Source organism: Fusarium solani, assembly GCF_023522795.1.
Source record: "Fusarium solani strain SB1 chromosome Unknown bctg00000013, whole genome shotgun sequence".
Classification (NCBI taxonomy): Eukaryota; Fungi; Ascomycota; class Sordariomycetes; order Hypocreales; family Nectriaceae; genus Fusarium; species Fusarium solani.
The window spans coordinates 982,226-1,005,457 of NW_027072145.1; the positions used below are offsets into that span (position 1 = coordinate 982,226).

Sequence of the window (23,232 nt, forward strand, 5' to 3'; positions counted from 1 at the left end):
AACCGCCCTAGGGCGACTCGCCCGGTGGGCCCACTGGGTGGGCCCACTTTCAAGTCTACCCACCGGGTATCCGATATTGGACGCCACGATCTACGATTACCATCCCTTTATACCATGCGGCTCAACAGGGCTCCTTTTGGCGGTGAATTTGGCACCAACCTGGTCCCAGAATATGGGCGTACCTGCTTGAAACAGCCCTTATCAACCGCTATCTGTAGCTTTGAGGGCAGCCCAAGTGGAAGCGATACACAAGCACAAGCTCAAGTGGCGGCAACGCGTCATCGACAACCTTTTTTTGTCCTTCCATATCGCCAGTCAGTCAATGCAGAGGTCTCGGTCTGGAGATGAGTTCACGCCTATTAAACAGCATAAATAGGTCTCTAGAGGGAAAAATTAGGAGTTGATTGTTTGTGGGGGAACATGCCTTCTTTCGCCGTCCAGAGGTTACACGGGCCAGTGGGCCCACTTAAAAGATCTCCCAGCTCCAAGCCCGTCGGGGGCGGTGTCCGAAGATTGACCTTACAGTTGTACGTGGTACGTTGTGATTCTCGGGTGGGCCAGTTCTGCTTATCGGGGTCCTGTCACGGGAGTTATCTGATTGGTTTCCACTGTGCATGTGATTCCAGGAGCTGGCATTCATCCCTCTCATTCTTACTAACGTCGGGTACCCTTTTCCCACCTGCAACATCATGACAGCTCACATTCAACCCGCGATTTCTCGCGCAGAAAAAAAAAAAAAAAAAAAACTATCACCAAACTGACTTTTGCAATCGATACAGCATGCGTAAGTAGCCAGAAAAAAGTCTTCAGCTGGCTCTTCAGGACCACGAAAATGGGATGTCACAGAATGCAGCAGCTGCTAACCGGTATGCGGCTTGGAGAAGACGTTAACCAGACTAATCCCCTCAATTGTGGTAAGCCTCCCAAAGGTACCTTGTCCCAGTGTTATGATACTAGCAAGGTTCTCAGTTTATCGCTGCGATAAGATCTTATCTGTTATGCTCTTATGATAAGTGGACATGAGGGCTCAGCGAAGAGGGAGGCTTACACTCAGTCGAGGGGATATTTGACATGTCCATCGCCATTTCTGTGGGTTCTGGTGTATTCTCGGTTTTCGAGGGTTGTCAATGCGAGAATTCAAAAACAGCGCTCGGCGATACGACCGCCGCCGCAAAGGACACTCAGGAGATGTCAAATTCCCAATGCAATTTTTGTTCCCAATGTTTACAACTGCGACATTCACATGCCCGCAAAACACCACTTGCATTTGGATGGCACCATCTCCCTTCAACTGTAATTGTGGTAGGTCTCTACTACCTACATTGCCCCACACTATCCCGATCCTCACGAGTGTACATGAGGGGAACATGCGAGTCAAGTCAATCTCCTTGACTGCGCGGGGGCTACCATTGGGTATTCGTCCCCTCTGCTAGAGTACTATCTGAGATACTAGGGATATTCGTGGTATTGTGTTAATTCCTTATCGAGTTTTTGGAAAGCAAAGAGAAAGACTAACCGTAATTGGCTTAGATCCCTGCTAAATACCCAATGGTAGCCCCCGCGCAGTCAAAGAGATAGACTCATGAGACGCCAAGTCTTACGGATCTCGAATCGCATGTCTTGACGTTCGATTTGATGCGAATAACGATTCTCGGGGATCGAACCATCCACAGGGATCGACCGAACTTCCATCGGTTGGGCCGGATGAGCCACGTGAGCCACGCGAGCCACGTGATTCGCCGGAAACGTTTCAAGAGCCCCTGTGACGAGTTGCTCGAGGTCCTCTCCTTGGGCGGGTGGCCACTCATTTGCTCACGCGAGGGTGGGGGGGTTTGCTGCCTGCCACAAACTTTATTGCGTTTGGTATCGTGAGAGGCGTAGCTGGAGGCTGGAAACCAGTCTTGTTCTAGTCAAGAATAAAGCATGATCGAAGGCTCACTTTTCGCTTTTTAGCTTCACGAAGAGAAGGAAGCTCGAGCGAGTGTTCATTCCAAATGTACGTGGCACTGAGTAGTTATATTCTCTACTGACGATCGCTTGATTCACGTTCTTCGTCAATATGCTCGCTTCCCCTTCCCCTTCCTCTCCCTGATTGTGGGAACAATCTGAGTCATCCTCTGCTGGGCCAGGGGCTTTACAACTGCCTTGCTGGCTCTGCTGTCCCTCCCGCTCGTTTCGATGCGGAAGCTGAAGTCAACAACGCCTACCAGTCCGCTCACAGCCCGAACTAACCCCTCAAGATCGTCGCATACCAGCGTACTGCATACCTGCATCGCGATAAATTCGGCGTAGTGGTGCAGCTCCAAGTGTGCGTCTAGGCCTTCGGTGTCCTTGATGAAGGCTATGCCCGCTTGTTTGCTCTGGGTTTGCGGGTCACGTCTGATGCCTCTATTCCCGACGTGACCTGGGTCTTCCTGGCACAAATCGATAATAGCCAGCCCAGGGTTTCCGCGTCCGGGTGAGAAGCCCCGATGGGGTATTGATGGATCGTCGTCTTGATCTGATTCTGCGGCCGTACTATCTTTCGGCAGCTGCCTCAGTCTCTGCATCATCTCGAAAGGTTGAGGGAGCGGCAGGTAGGGTGGCAAGCTCTGGCCCGAAAACATGGAGTTTGACAGCAACGTTAATGTCGACAGGGCGGTATGGTGTGTCGGCTCTACTCGCGGGAGGACCTCTGCGAGCGCCAGCCACCAGCCGTTATCTTGCAGGTCTGCATCAGCATCCGGTGCACCAGCTGCTCGGTCTTCAACTTGCTCTTCGTCAGAGTCCTCCGTCTTGTGCGTTCTCGGCGGATGTGTTAGGGCATAGCTCATAAGCGTTAGGTAGCTCATGATGCGCGCGGTACGCATGATGACCTCTTGGTACGTCTGAAAAGGAAAGCGGCCGCCTATGGTGGGCTCCCATCGCTGCCACGCGAGATGAGATTCAATAGACGACATGAGACGTACAAATTTGCCGAAAATCTTACGCCGAACGCTTAAGAGATGGTAAGCAGGCGATGTTGCTGACCCGATGTCGCCTGCGGTTCCTTCAAGCTGCGACTGCATGGTCGAGATTATGACGCTAAGGTAGTTGGCAAGAAGGTATATGGCCGCGGACAAATCCCGGCGAAGCCAAGTCCGATCGGTTAAAGGAGAGGGGAAAACTGTCCAGAAGAACGCAATCAGACTGCCTCCAGTGACAACAGCGAGCCGATACGGAGCCAAGAGATAGGTTCTGCAAGTGTTGTATTAGCTTGTGGCGACCTGGATAAAAAGGAAAAGGATAGGTAGTCCTTACGGGTAGTACGGCTGTCCTGACTCGGTAGCTACAGCTTCGCCAAGCCGTCTGACCTGTAGCTCGTAGGCGATAATAACAATTTGAGTAAGGATAGCCATCATGACAGCTGTAAGAAACCGGGGAAATTTGAAAAAGTAATATTCAATAAAGAAGAAAACCCATAAAAAGACGATAACGCCGGGAGTCTTCTGGTCGACGATATACCAGATAATGAGGGAGAAGATCATGCCTAGACATGTGCCCCCGACTCGACAGAAGAAACCGAAAATAGACTGGCCAGAAGCTATCGAGAGTGAGTACTCTTTGAAGTTTACCTGTCAGTGACGCAGAGACCTACTAATTGTCATTCCCAGGGCGATAGTAATCATTGCCCAATCTAGTCTCTGCTCTTGGAAGAAGTGTTGGGTTTGTTCCAAAAAAGCCACGATACCAACCGTCATCGCAGCACAGGCGACTCGAAAGCCGAAGGCTGACTCCTTGGATCCTAAGACGGCCGAGATCTTGCGAAGCCCATTCCCAAGATGTTGCCAGGTACTAGAGGCAGGAAGATGCTCCAGATCCTTCTTTTGGTTGTAGCCATCTCCGTAATTGACTTTGTTTGTCTCCAAGATATCGGGGCTCTGCTTTCCGCTCTCTTGTTGTTTGAATATACTAGTCAACCACTTCCATACCATGCGTTCGGAAGGGAAGATCAAGCGTTCATGCTTCATTGTACCGTCCTCGATCTTCTCGTCAGCGAAGGCGACGAAGTCCTGGACTGCTTCCCCAGCCGCATGCATTAACTGTTGCATATACAGCGTCACGTAGAGTTGGGTCTGGTTCCTTGGCACGCCGTCACCGGGCATCAAGTGCTGCGGATTGGCGAGTTTTGCTTCGCCCCCAACTAGTGTTCGCTCCCTAGCACAGGCCTTGAGGATTTCACCGTTCTGCGAATAGAATTGCCGAACTTTCTTATCCAAAACGCTAGCAAACCCTTCGTCGCCAGGGTTAGCCTCGTCGCCGTGGGCCTCGACATCGTCCGATCCGCTGCTTCTTGACTTCTTGCATGCCTTTGGTTTGGGGAGAATCTCCAAGCCGATGCCGGTGTGTTCGAGTCCTTGGTCGATTACTTCGGCGAGGACCTGGAATGGAGTGTGTATTTGTTTCATGATATCATTCCATACTTGCTTCTCCCAATTCTTTTCCGCCGCGATTTCAGCTCCTGTGCCCTCCTGTGCATCCCACCTTCGACGCTCGGCAACTCGATGCAAGATATCTATCATCGAATTTATCGCCACTCTATACGCCGTCAGCTGCGTTTCTTCCCAGAAGCAGGGGATAGCAAACTCGCATTGGAATCGTAACGTTCCGAATTAGGGTGAAAGTGTCGCCGAGATCTTTCGCGTCAAGCTTTCCCCAAGCCAAATCTCTCTTTGCATAAGCCACATTTCCATGTGTCTTCCCAGCCAAGACTCGTATTTCCCTTGCTGTCTCTTTCAGAGTCTTGGCTGCTTTCGCCCCCTTGGTCATGGCTTCAAACTTCGCCTTCTTGTCCAACTTCTTGTTCCGCGAGACTGCTCGCTCCTCGGCACTTCTCGTCTCGATAGAAAACACGTCCTCTTTTGCCAAGGCCGCCAGATATTCCTTTTGTAGACCAACTACCTTTTTGAGCAGGCCAATTAGCACCTTGAACTCCCCCATCACTACCATACGACTGCTAATAGGGAAGACGAAGAGCGACACGCCCGCCGCTAGTCCCACGCCCAATAGCATCGCTAGAAGCTGCTCTTTCACGAAAGCCTCCGCCGCCGCCGTCGTGGCAATCGTGGGGCCCAAGGTCATGCTAGCGTTGATCAAAACACTATAGATGATCACAGGCAGGCTAAAACTGGGCAGCTTCGCCCGCACAAGGTTTGCGAACCACATATTGGCGAACAACCATACTGCGCAGACCGCCGATTGGGATGAATTATACGATGGCGGGCCTGTCGTGGTATCCTGGGACGTTGGGGGGAGGTATGAATGCGTGCTTGGATGGAGGACCAGAGTGCAAGGAGAGAGACGGCCGAGCCAACGCAGATGATAAGAACGTTTAGGGCGAGGATCTGGACAAATCTGTCTCGCGGCAGGATCGCGACAGTAAGGACGGAGATTACCGGGATTAGATAGCCCATCGTCGTGAAGTAAGTATATATAGGTGGTGATTGATATATCGATATGCCGATAATAGGAGGGACGGAACCCCTGAGGAAAGAAAGAAGATATTAGTATAGAAAGTCCCTGAAGAGGCGAAATAAGGTAGGTTGATGTCTGACTTGAACATGAGGATTAAGGTGGGAGCATCTAGCCCGACCTTGCCCATGAAGCGCTTCAATATAGCTAGCTTCGGCTCCGACCGCGGACGCACCTCCACGGCGTCACTGACAGCGGGCTCTTGCGTCTCTGGAGACTGGCTCAGGGGCTCCATTTTGATGTTGGCTCTAGGCCCGCAATGGGTTGCGATATTCGTATGTTAGTAGATCACCACTCTGTCCCTGTAATTAAGCCCGTAGGTTCTAATGGAAGAAGTGCGAGGCCGGCGTAAGACGTGCGAGTAGGTCTATAAAGTTGAGTTCGGGCATGGTACCTAGTGAAAGTCCGGGAAGCCGACGGCCATTTAGCTTTCGTCGATGCTGTCATTCCACATCTCCCAATGGTGAGGGGAACTTACTTTTTGTGACCACTTGGCCGCCGCACCCAAGGACGGGGAATTTTCTGCCTCCAATCATGTGAGATTTGAGGATATATGCTTCGACGGCATCATGCCACTCATCTATGCATGACCTCAGAGGGCAGGCCGTGCGAAAGATTTCTTCTCCCTTGGGTGAGCAATTCCGACGGGGCGTCTATCTACCTTCAGGCTCTGGTACCTGGCACTTCATTTGACTTGATGAAAACCTGCACCTAAGGCTTACCAAAGTGGGAGCGAATCCCATCCCATCAGTGGTCTTAAGGCTCCAAGCCGTACCTCGCCCCAGTGTTAAATATGTCATTAACAGCTAGCGCCTTCTATAGGTGGTCTTAGGGAGCGTGTCTGATAAGGGCATATCATTTATCTACTTGTTCCTTTGGCGAGTTATAGTGAAGGTGAAGGCATCGCCGCTATCAAGAGTAGTGATTGGTCCGAGCCCCTCGCCGTGACCTGCTTGAGGCCTTAAGACCACTCATGGGATAGGTTAAAGAGCCGCATTTATTTTACCCCACAGTCTCTGGCCATGGCCTCGCCGACCGGGCCTCGACCCCGGTGATCCGTGGCCGGGATTGCCATCCGAATACATTACACAGGCGTGCGAAAAGGTGATGGGAGGGATCCCAGGAGCCGATTACGACAACTCCGGTATGACGATGATAACGGAATTGCTATAGAAGTTCGCTCTACATGCTGTGCTACTACTTCCCTACTTCTACTAAGAATTGGACCCGTCTACGACTGCGTTGAACAAAGCAAAACGCTCAGATAACCGTGTTGTAACAAAAGAAAACAAGATCATACGCTAATTATCGTGTGAAAGGGTGTGTGGCGGGTTGCTTGAGAATCGTGTAGATCACCCAAATTGTCGGTCTTCTCAAACGCTTCGCCCATTCCCGTCCAACCTGATCCAATCTCATCGCATTTACGCACCGAGCAAACGAGATGCGAAAAAGTCTTCAACTTCCTCGCATATGTGAGTGGTCGGTATATCAAAGCACAGTTATTGTCCTTTTTTCTCCTTCACGCTCTCATCTCTATCTAAATTACAAAACTCCTATAGCTCCGGATACGCCTCCCTGGCATGGTCCCACAGCCGCCGCTTCCGCTCGGATGACAGCGAGTCCCACAGCCTATCTACCAGCCTGTTAAAAATCCACTCGCTCTCCTCCTGACTACCCACTAAAGGACTGCCAGGCCCGACCCACGACCACGTCAGCTCCATATCTGAGTCCCCATGGCTAGGATCCCGGGCCTTTCCCTTTGGTGTGGCCTTGCAGTGCATCTGTGCATTGTGTTCATCTTCGCCCATGAGTTTGAGGTACCAGGCCCATTGGTCGAAAGTGTAGCGATGCGGCTTGGATTCTTTGAGGTGGGTGGCGATGACCTTGATCTCGGAGATAAGGAGGAAGTGGAAGTCGGTGCCTGTGGGAAGCCCATCGTGTTGATTGCAGCGCAATTCGGAGGTGAAAATCGATGGAGCAGCACGAGTGTGTGGTCGGCGACTGTCCCGTGAAACCCCTTGGCCGACAGCAGAGGCACTGGGGCAGCCTCTGCTGTCGTCCAGGCCTCGAAGCAGAAGTAGAAAGCGTTAAATTATGACCAGTTTTGATAGGAGTTCTCAGCCTTCTCAAAGACAACAGCACCCACGAGCCATAGAACGAGCCATGAGAACATAGAGATAGCCATAGCTACCCATCTTCTGTGAGATGAGGATTTGGCCTGAATCTTGCGCATCAGAGCAAACTCGGCCTTTCGGCGCTCAAACTCGTTTGCCGGGGCTTTATTTGATTGTGTGTGTGAGATTTCGAACTGTTGGCGGCTGGGCTCGAGGACCTTATCATCACCACTGCGTATTATAGTCCGGATCACCTTGCGTCGCTTCCTGTCGTCCATTCGGGCTGCGACGCAGCGTCGTCCACGCTCGAGCATTAGGCTCCTAACTGAGCTGATGACTAAACCAAGGGTTATAATACCAGTGAGGGCGTATGGGATCAGGAGCGCTCTTGCAAGAGGAGTATTAGGATAGTAATCACCAAATCCAACAGTAAAGAGGGTAACGACGGTCCAATACACAGCATCCAGGTAGTTCCAGCCTTCAACTTGGGAAAAGACATAGGCGCCAAGGAGGAGGTATGTAAGGAACATAATGGTCTGTAACATTAGAGTGCGTTGACTTAAGGTCAGTATAAAGTCCTTCCGGTAGCGACCAGTCAAAGCACCCCAGAAGGTAGCCGCCATGAGCGAAGCATCGATGAAATAGAGGATGGCTGCCCAAATGCCATAGTAAAATGCCTGAGACCAGACAAGCTCGTTTTCAGGGAACCCAATGTCTTTGAGAGGCCGAGCGACAGCGGCGCTCAGAGACATGCGGCACAGAGCAGAGACGTACCTGTTGACCTCATGTTAGCGACGTCCCCGGATTGTATGTTTTTCTTGTGTAGTCTCACCTTACGGAATGCCTAATTTCACACCCACTCCTGCCTCCCTTCTGACAAGTGGAACGGCCTTGTGCGAATAGTGTGTACATGATGCAGGGTGGGAAGGTTACACAGTATCCTCGGATGGTTGTCCGTGCTGAGATTGGCTGCTTTTTGGCCGCCGTCAACGTAACAGGACCAAATCTCCAAAGGGCATGGTGGGCTTTACCCCTCCAAAGGAAAAGGTGAAGAGGCGTCGGCCTTGCGGCCCCGACCCGGAGCCAGACTCAATCTTGGGTGCTTGATTTCTCTTTATCTTGGGCAGCCGCGTCAACACTCTAACTTACCTTTTCTCATGGTTTCATCTCTTTGATAGGACTCTGGTCTCAAGTACTCCGTGATCTACATCACCGATGCTACCCTGGTAATCATTGGACCCTACATCATTAAGAAACAGCTAAGCCATTCCACGCGCCGTATGTCTTCAACCAGCGTGGAATATAGGCGCTACGACAATGAGGAACAATCGCTTTTAAGGCATGGAAGGAAGCTGGAGTTCCCTTCTTTGAATCTTCAGCATTGGTATTCACATCCACTTGAGGGTGAGCGATGGGCTATCCAGAATATCAGAGAAAAGACCACGCGACTCCTCTTTTCAAAAATTGGCCACTACTCCGTTATTTCTTTGGTATGTCTCGATATTCTAGGCATGGTTGCTAGTGAGTTATACTCTACGTGGATCATGAGTAGGCAGCTAATTCAGGTAGATTTCATTCTGCGTCTATTCAAATGCGAGCAAGGGAAGAGTGGTCCTGACTGGAACCTTGCTTTGAACATCCTTGGCGCCATCGGCTTGGTCTTCTCGTGTTTGTTTATGATTGAATTAATTGTTTCAGTTTGGGCATTCGGTTGGAAGTACGGTTCGCCTACACGCCTGCCTTATTTTGACAGACTGAGATGCTAATAAGCTCAGTTATTTCGAATCTTGGTTTCACTGCTTTGACGCGTTTATCGTCGTGGCAGGCTTCATCACCGATGTTGTCTTGCAGGGTATCATCGAGGAAGTTGCCTCTTTGATCGTTGTCATGCGTCTCTGGCGAGTCATCAAGATCATTGAGGAACTCAGTGTTGGTGCCCAAGAGCGGAGTGAAGAGTTGGAGCGCAAGATCGATGAACTCAGGAACGAGAATGACCTCTTCAGGAAGGAGATTTCTCATTTAAGGCGAACGCTCGACAAAGCTGGCGTGCATGACGAAGGCCATAATACTCCGCCTACTTCAGACTAATTAGGAAGAATCTTCTTAGCAATTGACGAGCATTCAAGTGTATTTTTTCAGCGTAGTGGCAGCTTCCTGTCGTTTTCTGGTTTTAATCTATGAAAACAAGCTCACCGGCGCCGTGTCTACATCTCTGCGGTCTCTTTCCGTTTGACATTTTGAGGTTCCTTCGGCATAGACCTCTAGTCTGTGAGGCGTATTACCACCAATATTCTTTCACTATCTGCTGGACCCTCTAAACTGCCTAATCCGCAATTCGGTAATCATACTCGCTCTATCTGCCAGCAGGTAGCTTCACCGGTACTCATAACAGCGAGGGAAGCAGAGCTCTTCCGCCAGGTGGGCCTTAACCATGCCCAACCAGAGCAGACTGGGAGAGGATAACTTTGCCCTCCATTAAGATGCATAGAAATGGGACCAACGAAGACATGGCAAGGCCCCGACAAGCACAATCGACCTGATGCTGGCGACGGCGGGGGTGGCAAACGAAATGGTGACGTGCTCAATACACTCAACAGAACACGGATCGGACCACCAGGCGATCCAAACAACGTTCGATGCCGCGATGCCTGAGCGGATTGTCACGGAAAGACTGTTGTTCAAGAACGCACCATGGACAACAATCAGAACCATGGTGGAGGACAATCTCCGAGAGCTTCCCTGGACTGTCGGCGTGCAGGAGTGACGACGACAGGCATGCCCGGAACGAATATGAAGATTAGCCGGCAAGGGGATGGCGCTGTCATCGCCAGGATTGAGCATCATGAGGGCCCTCTCCTCCGTCGGCTGAGGTAGATCCCGAATTTCAGAGCTTTGGCCATCCACTTCGATAGTTGCTGTGCGCTTTGAGCAGAATGCATCGATCCAGCGTAGTAGTCCCTGCGGGATGCCTCGTGCGCGCAACCTCTTAATCTCATGATCTTTTTTTCAACCCCCTGTAACTGTATGTATAGGTGATCCCTATAGATCTCACGCGTGACTCGGGCCCTTTTGTATTCCAGGAGCACTAGATGCCTGAAACGCCAACACCTACTTGTTCGCCGCCAATGAGGTCTAGAAGCATTAATGATACACTTGGCTCCACGTCTTGCCGCACCATATCCAGGTTATTTCTTCTTATGTTTCAATAATTGGCAAGGCAGACTCGAGGAGGGGGGTGGATATGTCTCTGGTCAGGAAGCGAAGACACCGATCCTTTAAGATCAAGCAATCAGCAGGCGTCGTTAGTAGGTTAGATCTCTCACAAGAATCAAGGGATCAGTAGGAGGCTTGGGCCCAGACCCCGAGAGATGCAGCAAGGATTAGCGGGCACGGGGTTATGGTCGCAAATGGATCTTCGGGTGCCTTGTTCCTTTTCGCCACCCCGAAGCGGATCCTTGTTCTTTAGAATCACCGTTATCAAGATTTGCAAGTCTTCGCCGTAGCTGTTCCACTCTAAATGGAGTGTTCGTTCTACTCGCCACTTAGTTATCGCGGGCTTCGCTGGTACCCAAGGACAGGGTAGAGAATGAATCCACGACTTCCACAGTATTGACCAATATGTTGACTTCAATCCAAGTCAATGTCATTCCACGAAACCTGTTGTTATGTAATCAATCCATCTATGGTTGGCGCCGTCTAGGCGCACAGGTCCGTACAGTCACAGGCCGAGAGTCCATGTATGTATGTATGTATGTTTTATTACGCCCAGAAGAACTAATCTCATAGGGCCCAGCGCTGCCCATAAATCAAATGCAATCAAACAAACCGCCAAATAAATCAATCGAATATGCCAAAATCTTATTTCAAATCAAACAAATACAAAATCCCGGATTTGAAATGTCATTTGATATATTTGATACGTGACACGAGGTTGAGGTCCGACTGGCTGCTGAGTGAGCTTACCCGGAACCTGGTGTGGCAGAATCCGATCAGTGGCCTGGCCAATCAGAGCCATTGCCACAGTTGTTATTAGTGCGCTACCTTTAAATCTTACTCTAAATGCGCTAGAGACAAAGTAGCTTCTTAATTTCCCTGCTGTTCGTCCCCACTTCATTAGACCGCGTCTTTGGCAGTTTGTTGTCGCAGGGTAGGCATGATCTTCACGGCCTCATGAAATAACTGCGTTAGTAATTTAGCTGTACCGGTATGCTATAAGTAGCTCTGTGGGATGGAGTACCCCGCACAAAGAGACAACTTCAGACAACAATCAATCAACACACTGCTGCTGCTCATTATCGTTTACCTGACCCTTGATCTTTTTAGCACGCTCAGTGCGACATTTGTTTACTCCTTCCGACGCGTGCTAGCAGCTCTGATGGACGTCCAAGCTAACGGAACCCCACGGCATCATGCTTCCTTCTCCACCCTCCGCCTTTGCTCTTCTCCGACCGCCGAGGAACTTGGCGAGTCAGTTTGAATCGACGACGCAGACGGCATTGCCAGATCATCCTACCGTTATAGATCTCCTGCAAGCTATATGGAGGAACAAACGATATGTTTTGGAAGAGTCCTTGTCTTAAAAGAGCTCAAAGGGCCGGAAGAACTGGACCAAGCGCCATGGATTTTTTCTTGTTGAAGTTGACGCTAACGACAGCCCGTTGAACCCTTATTGGGTCTGTCGTTTGTGCGATGCAAAAGGGCTAGCCCGAGTTCTTCGCCGCTGCTGCTACCAGTTCAGTAGCTGACCACCTCCGCAAGTATGAGAATGAGATATCGCGAGCTTGAGCAACATTGACCATATGCAGATCCCACAGGATCTTCGAGAGCAGCCAAAACGCCGACACAGACCCGTCAACCGACGATTCTGGCCGTCCCAAGCGACGGCGCTTGCAGTACAGCGCCGTGCCGCGGGTCAGGGTCAGGATGATCCGGGAACTGAGCCTGGGGCTTCTGATCAACACCGATGTTCCCTTTTCTTTCTTTACCGATCCCTTTTTCGAACAGCTGGCCTGGCAGCTTGACCCTCATCTGTCTAGCCAGGTACCGTGGAGCCGGCAATCGATGAGCCGTCTGTTAGATGACATATACAAGTGCAAGAGGAATAGGGCCAAGCAGGAGCTTTTAGGTGCCCTCACCAAAATCCATCTCGGGTTTGACCTGTGGACCTCGCCCAATCGGCACGCTATCATGGCGGTTACTGCTTACTTTCTTGACCGCCAAGGCAAGCACTAGTCGCGCCTACTGGCACTTCGACGCCAGCTCGGGTGCCATAGCGGTAAAAACCTCGCCGTAACGCTTTCACGAGTTGTACGGGAATTCGAGATAGAGGGTTGAGTTGGGACAGTGATCTCGGATAACGTATCCTCGAACGATAACTGTCTCGAAAACTTCTACGGAAGCCTCAACGTAGAGATGGGACCGGCGGACATCCGGGCCAGACGTATGCGCTGCTATAGACATATCTTAAACCTGGTTGCTCGTGCGTTCCTCTACGGCGAAGATTTCGAGGCTTTCGAGGCCAAATCGCAGGTTTTTGACCTTCTCGGCCGGCACGAGGATGACCTACGTCATTGGAGAAAGAAAGGGCTAGTGGGAAAACTCCACAATATTGTCAAGTTCATCAGGTCGTCCCTCAGAGGTATGAGCTCTTTAAGAGGATCTCACGCGAGAACGATAAAGCACAAGAATATCTCTTAGCGAGTGAGTCAACGGCGGAGCTCGAGGCAGCCATGAACAACGACACGAGGTAGAATTCCACTTATCTTATGATCTCTCGAGCACTCGTCAAGCAGGGAGATATTAGGGCGTTCTTGGTCTATCCAGACGTGGAGAGATGGCTACCCGAGGCCGACACATTGAAGGGAGATGACTGGAGGCTTTTGGAAGAAGTGAAAAATATCCTGGAGCCATTCTATCTGCAGACCATGAGAACGCAGGGGTGGGGCAGTGAGGGAGGTAATGGACGGCTTTGGGAGGTGATGACAGGCATGGAATACTTGCTGGAACACTTGGAAGATCGGAAGCTGTTCTATCAGGCTGCCCCAGACGAGGCAGTAGGGGAGAACACCAACTCGCAGGTTCAGCTGCCCCGAGGGCAACCAGACCGCAATCGGCAGCTTCCTTCTCGGTCCAGGGACTACGAGATGGACATTATATATCCGCGAAAGTCAACGGAAAGCACTTTGTCGGGTCGTGGCTTGGCACAATATGATGGATCGGACAAGCCATCAGGATTATCGGGAATTGACGACATCGGAAAGGATCATCGACGCTATCTGAGACTCTCAATCATCACCGCCTGGCAGAAATTCAATGAGTACTACACCATGCTTGGAGAGTCGCTGTTGTTTGCCGCATCCATCATCCTCCATCCATCACTCGGCATGAGCTACCTGGAGGTGAATTGGGCGTCGGAGGAGCAGCTTGTGTGGGTGAGGGACGCCAAAATTGGACTCTCCGACTACCTCGACCGCTGGTACCGCTGCAACGGGCCGGTGGATGAGCAGCGAAAGGCGATTGCGGAGACTGTGGCATCCCCAAGCGTGCTACGGAAAACGCCTGAAGACAGTGTGTTCAAGCAGTGGGTCAAAAACAGGACAGCGAAGACTACGGTGATGGGCAGCGAGCTCGAGGGGTATCTGCGGTTAGAACCACAAGAAATCGAGGATCCAATTGAGTGGTGGATGGCTCGCCAGGGGCAGTACCCAATGGTCAGCCAGTTGGCTCTTGATATACTTGCGATACCAGCGATGGCGACTGATTGCGAGAGGTCGTTTAGCTTCGCTAAGTTGACGTTGACGTCGCAGAGACTTTCAATGATGACGGAAACACTGGAGAAGTTGCAATGCCTCAAGAACTGGGTCAGGCATGGTGCGGTGAAGCTGGGCCCGACAGCAGGTGGGAGAGATGAGCTCCGGTGGGAGATTGGAAATAGCGGTATGGGGAGCGCGGATGCTGAGATTTGAAATATTTGAAATAATTGATTAAATGTTCCAAACAACAAATCCAGCGTCAAAGGCTATCAAATATCCCAAATATGACCCCGGATTTGATTTGTTTGATTTGAGGGCAGCGCTGAGTAGCAGCTGCCTGCAAGGCAGCTGCTCTAGTGCGGCCAGCGCTTGATATGCGACACCAACTCTTCATGCACTCACCCCTCTCAAGTGTACGACTTCCTAGCTGACATCGATGCTAGAATATTGTACGTTGTGCACCAGAAAAGACACGCTCTGACTCGGCGGACATAGTAGGTGTTGGAAGAACTGAGAGTTCCCCCTTAACTTCAGGATCAAGATTAAAGTTCGAAGTCCTACGATTAAGGTTTAAGGTCCTAGATGGGATCATTCAAAGATATAAGGCCCCAAAGGGCCTCTCATTGAGATTATGAAAAACTTAACTAAGAATAATTACAATCACGACACAAGAACTACCTTTTGCCAAGTGCACTCAGCATCCCTGCGTGACACAACAGCAAGTAGTTGAGAGCTCGTATAGTCTGCTCGACTCGGGAACATCGGCACGTCGAAAGAGATGGACGAGACCCATACTCCGCGATAGAATTTTTCCGTAGAGCAATAGAAACTGGGGTAATGGGTCACCTGGTCCTTAACTAAGGTGATAGCCGCTACGGAGCGGAGAACTGTGCTGGTTGGCATGATGAATTGGGCATCGGCGGAAGATGCTTCCCCATGTGAGGGTAATTTACATGAATTATCCTGGTTATACGAGGCTCGAAAAATGGCCACGGACTAACTAATGGGTGCTTGTTATTCCTGTTACATCCTAGGGCCATGAGCTGTTTGAAACGTCCCAGTGAGTCTCCGCTCCGAGTGCCATCACGTAGTCGAGTCTAGTCTCGCCACAAGCCCCTTTTAATAAAGGACCTGAAACCGTGTGCCCAGTCAAATGGTGTCAGGGCCGATAGGAATCGGGCGGCTTGTAAAACAAAGCACCAGAGACATAATGCGCCTCGCTCAGCGATGGGCTGTTGCATCAGGTTTTAGGGAGACAGGGATCAGCGGAAGTTATTCCTCCATTCACGAAGCGGCGTTTTGCAGGAAGTAGATGTCCACTTTCATCCGGTCATTTTATCCCATGTTTCAAACTTGTTTGTTCCGATTAACTAAGGGCTGGTATACGACCTGGTGTGTCGCTATTTTCCTTTTATTTTCTCCTTTACCGCACTCCAATAATTCCAGTCTCTGCGGTTGTCTCAACAAATGCCCAGCAGCGTTTGCAAGATGTTAATGAATAAATGAAATTTATTCCGCCCGGGAAGACTAACCTCATGGGGCCAGGTACCCTCGGCTATTTACAGCTCTAAGTTTATTGTTCGCGTCTATTAGAAGCCCCACATTCTCCCTTGCTGACCGGGTCTCGTCTCGCTTGACCCTGTGTGACAGGCCTGCTTGAAGGCCAATTTCTCCAAGTGTTCAGCATCCTATTCTCATGGATCGTCGTAGCGGACCAAGGCGCGAATTTGAGTTTCTCAATGTCGCACCGGGCGATGACGGCTTCGATGGAACCTGACGCGCTGTGTGTTGCCGTCGATGCCGGTGCAGCCATTCCGTCGGGCTGCGGTCGAAGGCATAATACGAAGCGTCGAGGATAACCTAAGGGCCGAGGCCACGCGACGACCCATGTTTTCGGATAAGACGATTTAAGGTTTGGCTGCTTTAATGACAGTAATGCTACCCCCTGCTTATACGCCCAGACCAATCATTATGCTCCAAGATGAAATCGACCCTAGTTAAATGTCATTAAGCTTTTTAGGATTCCCGAAGACTGGCCAGGGGCTATACGCTATACCCTATCGGATATTGCCCATATGTAGCTAGAGTAGTATCTAGAATTGGTGTCAGACAATTGGCTCCAGAGGGATCATTGATGGCACTAGTCAATTGATGAGAGTTATCTGAAGAACAAAGGAAATTGAACAGCCATGTGTTCGGGCACAGCTATTTAAGCTCATGTCGTTAGGATTGGAATCCTTGATGCGACAAGCTGGATGTGTCACAACCCATGTCCCAAGTACTTCCAAGGAAGGCGGTCGACCTGGGCAGAACCCAGACAGACCCACCTATTCCGACCAATACCAACAGGAGCGACACTTAAAGGAGCGACGTCGCTCCTGGAGCGCAGCGCTCCCAAGGACCAGCGCTCCTAGGGACATATATACAAGCAGGCAAGGCCATAGACAGACTCAAGCCACCTCAGCTATCAATACAACTTGGTTACACTCAATACCTTTGAGCACATTACCATCCACAACCCCTCTTTCGGCACAACCCCTCTTTCGGCAAGCAAAATAAAAAAGCCACCACCAAAAATCACCAACTTTACTTACATAGAACTTGACCAAATTGATAGAAATGCGTCAAAATCTTCGTTTCATAAATAACGAATAGGTTCATCTATTGTACCCTGGGCTTTTTGACAAGCCGCCCTGATCGCGTGGTGAGTTGGCGGGGTATAGTTTCCTCTCTGACTTCGATGACAGAGCCAGCCTCCGATTCTGACTCCTGCTCGCTTGAACAGACCGATTCCAGTCTAACAGCCATATTTTGGGTCTCATCTTCTATTATAGCTTCTCCACCGGATAGGGTCTCCCCAAGAGTCATAAAACGTTTGTTAGGATTCGGCACCGCCTTCCTCTTCTTCCCTCTTTTCAAGCGAGCCAATTCTTCCTCTAGGCTAGCAATCCTCAGCGTATGCGCCGCTATTGTCTGCTGTTGAGCCTCAAAGCCCTTGGCTATTACGTGGTACCGTCTCCGCGTCTTTGGTGTTTTGTTTAGCCCGAGATCACGAATTTGACGGCTCGTTTGTGGTGTATCGTCCGAGTCAAAATACGGCGCGGGTTCGGGGTTGCTCTTGGGTTACCCTTTGGCCTATCTTGTTGGATTTCTGGATGCCTCAGTGCCTTGGTACGTGAAATCGGCCAGTTCCCAGTAACTCTCCAGCCGGAGAGTATGTTCTTCTTAGTCATGCCAACTTGACGAGCCTTGGCGTAGATCCTGATGAAGTTGACCTTGTCCATTGGAGTGGAATCAGTCAATGAAGCGAACTTTTCCAACTCTCGTCGATATGCGGCCTTGGAGGCATTGAATACTCCATTGTCAAGTGGTTGGAGTCCATGAGAGCAGTGTGCTGGCAGATAGCAACAATAAACGTTGTTCAAAAAGCACGTGGCCATCCATTCATCCTTCCGTCGCTCAGTAGTGATCTTGAACCGAGGTAAACGAAGAACATACCGTTGCGTGGCTCCCATGACCATCTAAAATGATCAGTCTCGCATCAGAGTCGTCAGCTGGCATTGTCTGGGGTAGATAAACTCTTTCAAGCCATTCAACGCCAATGTGGTCGTCAGTCCATCCGTTAGGCGAAGTTATGTAATACCAGTCTGCTATCTTCTTAAATTCTTCAAGAAACCACTGTTTCTGCAGTTCTTTCCCCTTGAAGATTATGCCTGGAATCAAAGCGCGGCCGTCAGCAGTGATGGCTTCGATAAATGAAGTCCAATTCCGAGTTTGTGGTCCTTTGAGAAATGCCTTCCGCTTCGGGTCCGCGCTTCCAACAACCAGGCTATCTAGGCCTAAATAAAGAGAATTAGTCGGTCGAATTTCAAAGAATGGCAAGGAATGTAGGTATATGCTTGCCGAAACCAGTCATAATACCTCCTTCATCAACGTTGACGGTGTTTTCGGGCTTGATCCAGCCGTACTGGCCCTCCCTGATATCAAAGTACCAATGAACCGCTTTGGGTGTGAAAGAGTCGAACCTCTTGGCTTCTTGACGTCTACCCATCTTGGTCTTTAGATCTGCGCGGCGACTGATAAACTTGATCACCCAGTTGCGTCCTAAGTCGGGATGTTCGCCCTGCTGTCTCAACAGGCCCATGACACAGGCGCGAATCTGACTGTGGGACGGAGCGTAGCCCAAGGACTCCTGCCGGAGTATCCAGGCAGCCAATCTATCCTCTTGGTTCTTGGACAAGCGCCGATGAGGGTGGATCTGCTCTTTAACGGCCCCGCGGCCGTTAAGTCTGTCGACTAGAGTACTTCGAGGCACTCCCCGTCTCTGAGCGGCTTGAGGAGGTGAAACGCCATCATCAGTAACATCCAAGATAGCCTCTGCCATGTTTTCCTCTGTATATTTCCATCGAGGTCTCGACCTAGGCATTTTCTCGTCGTTGTCGCAGACAAAGGTCAAAAAACACGGGAAAGAGCGGTGAGGAGTTTGATGATTAAACCAACAGTATTTCCATAACACAGCATGCATAGATCACATACCCCGCACAGCCTAAGAGAGCTAAAGTCGTTAACTCCAATCATTTCTATAATCAATAGAGGCATTATCTCCTAAGTAGCTATTTACTTTGGCCAATTCTGGTATAAGTGAAGTTGGTGAGTTTTGGTGAAGCTTTTTTTATTTTGCTTGCCGAAAGAGGGGTTGTGCCAAAAGAGGGGTTGTGGATGGTACCAGACGTGACAACCCACCCGCTCAGAGCAACGCAACCTGATCCTCTGCCAACATAAACCCAGCACGACCGGTTTATCCCTTGGGAAATCACCCGCTCGTCACAGGATATGAAACCGGATACATGACCCCAAAGTACGGGCCGCGTTCCATATCCAGTCGCACGAACCTACTGGTGATATGCGACAATTGGTGTACAGCTCGAAGTATTCACGATTCCGTGAACCACATGCACGCCATTGGGTGACCAGATCTGTTTTATTTATTGTCGGTGGTCCCAGGACCAGCGCAATCCTGCTCTTCCTCACATTAGTGGTCCTGGCTAAGGGAGAGAACCAGAAGGATTAGCAGGATGATCAAATCGTCTTGGCCTCCAAGCCGCCAACGTTAGCCCTAAGGTATCCCGCTTAAGTTCCGGCCGTTAGAGGCATTATCATCCCCCACGGAGAGACTGCAACCACACATCCGACAACGTGCGAGAGAAACATTAAAAGGGTCACAACTAGAATCGCCCCATTTGGTGTTGAGTGGCCCGCTGAAAATGTAAAGGAAATCCAATAAAAATGAGACCCTAGGGATCCTGAGCTCTAGGGAGTACCGGTATGCTGTTTCGGTAGGTTCGCGGATGTCATCACAGCCAAGAACATTGGCCTCTTTTCACCCCGAGGAAGCCCTGACAGCATCTTCTCCTCTGGCCCTGGTGAATATCTTCAACTTGTCTAACCCCTTCATCACCTCGACTTCCACAGGCGAAGTTGGGAAGTCCCAGTGCTCATAACCCTGCCACATCTGCCTCGTCCGGGGTGACTCTCCATCTGCAAACGGTTTACTGCAAAGCGTCAGGCAATGAAACTTGTGTCCAGCTTCTTCCTAGTCTGACCCAGGTGCTCTGATTCGATAGGAAGACACTTACTTGAAGCTGTTGAAAGGTGGACGATCGTCACCCATGGTGATGAATGCAGCGGGCCGAGCAAGATCGGCAACGATTTGCTTGACAGGCGCAGCGACCCAGGCAGAGAACACGATAGATTCGTCGTCAACTTCCGCAAAGCCTCCGGCCCCGAAGTTCCCTACGATCTCGAACCCCTTTTCCCTCAAAAACTCCTTTGTATCATCCGTATACTGGGGATCCTGGGCAAGCAGTCGAATCGCCTTGCCGTCGTGGGGACAGATTTCCTCTGCCATGGTCAATGCCGCCGCGTGCTGTATCATTTCTGCGTGTACGTCGGCGCCATGCGATTCCAGGTCCAGCTGCTTAGCCGCTTGGTTCGGCAAGATCGTCACTTCGGGAGGTCTGCGCGCCATATCGCCGAGCCCGAAGCAGACGATCTTGGTCACTTTACGGGCGGCCAGGAGCTTCCTGAGTCGCGACTTGAAGGACTCGCAAGTGATACTCCTGTTCCAGAGCTGCCTCTTGGTCTCGAAAAGCCTTGTCCAGTCCTCGATGTTGCCGCAGAAGTCACGCATCAACTGGTTTCTCCAGCCTACAAGATAGGAGCAGTAGTACGTTTCGCTGGAGCCGTCAGGCTTTGATGCAACGAGTTTCCAGTACTCTTGGTACTCGACGAATGGTTTCCTGGGAATTAGCGGATTAGGTCAGCTCCAAAGTTCGTACAGTGTCGAGTTGAAATAGTACTACCAGATTGGCTTTTCTGCCCCAAACAAGGGGTTTTTCACTTGCACTTGCTTGCCATCAATACACTGGATGGTAAATCTGTCGAGGGTGGCGGACTGCTCAAGTTGTCGTTCGATGTCTACTAGGTCACTCTTTGTCCAGAACTTGGTCCCCGAATCGTACAAGTCGGCCACACGTTGGCTACTTATTCTCCACGGTGTGCAGCCATAGTCGAGCAGCGGCACCGAGGGGCCAGCTGGACCCTGTTGTCCAGGCTCGACCGTGTCCGAGGGTGGGTTGCTGGTCGACATGACGCACAGTGGTGTCGAGAGACTGGAGCAATCTACGAAATACTGAGTGAGCCAAATAAGTGAAAGATCAAAAGAAACGATTGATTGTGGAGGGATGGAATCCCCCTCGCTGCTTTTTAAACAACCCCGCAATCATCCAATAACGTACATGATAAGCGCGCGGCGCAGACAAGGGAGTGGCGCACTTAGAGTTCCAGACAAAACGCCGTTTCGACCCCCTTGCAAAAACATCAGTTCTTAATAAAACTTAACGAAATGTCACTTGTATGTTTTGCTATAGTATAGTGATAGAGTAGTATTTTTCTGAGATTTTATATAATTTTATTTCAGAACTTATTCCAAAGCTTCAGTATAAAGTATTCCCGATATCAAACATGCCATTCAAGAGGTCGCAAAGGGTTATTCTGCGCTCGCGCGCGGTATGGCATTCCTCGTTCAGCCCTCCAGGACCAGATTGCAGGCACCCAAAGCCGCCAGAAGAGTCACGAGTGGCGCCAGAAGCTCTCAAAATAACAAGAAGAGAAGCTGCGAAACTAGGTCCTTGCCCAGGACTCCCTAGGGTTCCCGCCGACCCATGCCCAGGTTGTAACGGGCTAGGCCCTGCTGGACAAGGCAGTGCCTTGTCCTCTTGCTGGCCTGAGCACTGTTGCTCTGGCGACGGCTTAGTCTATTTTGTTGAAGGATTTTCTGTCCTTTTCTTTTCTTTCCTTCTTCTTTCCTCAGCTCGAATGTAAAACGCATGAGGACTATAGCTGTAATTTATACTATTAGAACCCTTCACACAGGTCACTGACTTTGCTGGTCGAATCGCCAAAATGAACGGCTTTAAAGAACTAATTGGAACTCATTGGTTAGAAGGCTTTTTGCGCCGTAACAAGGAGGTCAAGACCATGAGAGGTCAGAGGCTTGATTCTGAGCGTTTCAATGGGGTAACAACTGAAAATATCAAGGGTTTCTTCAATCATCTCAAACGTCCCAGTGGTCAAGTCTATCAAGCCCGAGAACCGGCACAATATGGACGAAGTGGGCATCATGGAGGGCTCGGAGACAACGGTCTCGTACTTGGGAGCGCAGAGAAGAACCGTACAATATCTCAGAACCCTGACTCGAGAAACTTGGACCATAATCATCGAATATATCTCGCAGCTGGCCGGCCACTGACTCCCTTAGTAATCTATAAGGGAAAGACGGTTTAGCAGTCTTGGTTTCTAGAAGATCTGTATTCATTAGATTTCTTGAACGATTGGGACTTTACCCGCAGTCTGAAGGGTTGGACTAATAACTTTATTTGCAGTTCTTTGGCTCAAGAAGACCTTCACTCCTCAGACTAAGCCCGCGACAAAAGGCGATAAAAGACTCCTTATTATTGACGGCCACGGCAGTCATGTTAGTGACGACTTCATGATCGAATGCTTCTGGAACGATATCCACATCATTTACTTGATTCCTCATTCTTCTCACGTTCTTCAACTTCTTGACGTTACCGTCTTTGATCCTGTCAAGCAGAAATACCGTCGACTCATTTCTGGCATCTCAACAATCGAAGGACACACGCCAATCGGCAAATGCACATTCCTACAATATTATTATGAGGCAAGAAAGCATGGAATGACCTCTACGAATATCATCGCAGGCTGAAAGTCTTCTGGATTGTGGCTGGTATCAGTCGCGAAGCCCCTGATGAACCCGATGACAACCAAGTTGCCGGAACAGCCAAAAACGCCGCCAAAATCGACCCAACCGCAAACAGAGAGTCTTTTTTTCAGACCCCTCAGTCATCTCGGCAGCTTCGAGCTTCATTTAGTGGCATCTCGTCGGCGTCAAAGCTTGATGGATCACTTCGACTTTTTTGGGCAAAATTGGCAAGCGTCTGGACCGGCAGAACGCCATTTTGGCGAGCCAAGAGAGGCAATTGAACCTCTTCAGGAATGAGAGAGAGGAAATGAGGCCTAAGAAGAGAAAAGAGCTAGCCTTTGACCACAATAAGCGCTTTGCAAAGGTCCCGGATATTGACAAGGCGCTTAAGGAGATGCTCAAACTTCTGCAGCCAAAGAAGACATCAGAAAGAGTCAAGAAACTAAAATTAAGTGATTGTATGCATGAATGGCAGCTAGGGATTACGGGAAGGCCAGATTTGATATTCTCATAGCTTTGGAATGTTGTTTTAATTGAGAGTGTTCATGATGCTTGAAATCAGCGATACTGCCAAAAAAAAAGTGGCCGGTTA

At 50.2% G+C, this 23,232-nt stretch overlaps 8 protein-coding genes across 8 annotated transcripts; 4 read left to right on the plus strand and 4 right to left on the minus strand.

Moving 5' to 3' along the window:
• Positions 1-2,054: 2,054 nt before the first annotated feature.
• Positions 2,055-5,725, minus strand: MRS44_017192 (uncharacterized protein; the record flags this gene model as incomplete). Its single annotated transcript, XM_065617673.1, has 5 exons — positions 2,055-3,216; positions 3,280-3,562; positions 3,617-4,400; positions 4,606-5,119; positions 5,574-5,725. 5 exons carry the CDS (start codon positions 5,723-5,725, stop codon positions 2,055-2,057), a joined length of 2,895 nt encoding a protein of 964 aa, XP_065473745.1.
• Positions 5,726-7,043: 1,318 nt separating this feature from the next.
• Positions 7,044-8,516, minus strand: MRS44_017193 (uncharacterized protein; the record flags this gene model as incomplete). Its single annotated transcript, XM_046282464.2, has 3 exons — positions 7,044-7,527; positions 7,590-8,378; positions 8,437-8,516. The coding sequence occupies 3 exons, from the start codon at positions 8,514-8,516 to the stop codon at positions 7,044-7,046; spliced, it is 1,353 nt and encodes a 450-aa protein (XP_046127093.2).
• A 599-nt stretch (positions 8,517-9,115) lies between these two features.
• MRS44_017194 (uncharacterized protein) lies at positions 9,116-9,692 on the plus strand (the record flags this gene model as incomplete). Its single annotated transcript, XM_046282463.2, has 3 exons — positions 9,116-9,125; positions 9,174-9,321; positions 9,380-9,692. 3 exons carry the CDS (start codon positions 9,116-9,118, stop codon positions 9,690-9,692), a joined length of 471 nt encoding a protein of 156 aa, XP_046127092.2.
• A 2,321-nt stretch (positions 9,693-12,013) lies between these two features.
• Positions 12,014-12,836, plus strand: MRS44_017195 (uncharacterized protein; the record flags this gene model as incomplete). The annotated part of the gene is made up of 3 exons (XM_065617674.1): positions 12,014-12,071; positions 12,346-12,361; positions 12,419-12,836. The coding sequence occupies 3 exons, from the start codon at positions 12,014-12,016 to the stop codon at positions 12,834-12,836; spliced, it is 492 nt and encodes a 163-aa protein (XP_065473746.1).
• Positions 12,837-13,369: 533 nt separating this feature from the next.
• MRS44_017196 (uncharacterized protein) lies at positions 13,370-14,569 on the plus strand (the record flags this gene model as incomplete). The annotated part of the gene is made up of 1 exon (XM_065617675.1): positions 13,370-14,569. The coding sequence occupies one exon, from the start codon at positions 13,370-13,372 to the stop codon at positions 14,567-14,569; it is 1,200 nt and encodes a 399-aa protein (XP_065473747.1).
• Positions 14,570-18,224: 3,655 nt separating this feature from the next.
• On the minus strand, positions 18,225-18,740 carry MRS44_017197 (uncharacterized protein; the record flags this gene model as incomplete). The annotated part of the gene is made up of 1 exon (XM_065617676.1): positions 18,225-18,740. One exon carries the CDS (start codon positions 18,738-18,740, stop codon positions 18,225-18,227), a length of 516 nt encoding a protein of 171 aa, XP_065473748.1.
• Positions 18,741-19,736: 996 nt separating this feature from the next.
• On the minus strand, positions 19,737-21,005 carry MRS44_017198 (uncharacterized protein; the record flags this gene model as incomplete). Its single annotated transcript, XM_046279628.2, has 3 exons — positions 19,737-19,908; positions 19,993-20,655; positions 20,719-21,005. The coding sequence occupies 3 exons, from the start codon at positions 21,003-21,005 to the stop codon at positions 19,737-19,739; spliced, it is 1,122 nt and encodes a 373-aa protein (XP_046128819.2).
• An 815-nt stretch (positions 21,006-21,820) lies between these two features.
• Positions 21,821-22,643, plus strand: MRS44_017199 (uncharacterized protein; the record flags this gene model as incomplete). Its single annotated transcript, XM_065617677.1, has 2 exons — positions 21,821-22,028; positions 22,300-22,643. 2 exons carry the CDS (start codon positions 21,821-21,823, stop codon positions 22,641-22,643), a joined length of 552 nt encoding a protein of 183 aa, XP_065473749.1.
• Between the last annotated feature and the right edge of the window lie 589 nt (positions 22,644-23,232).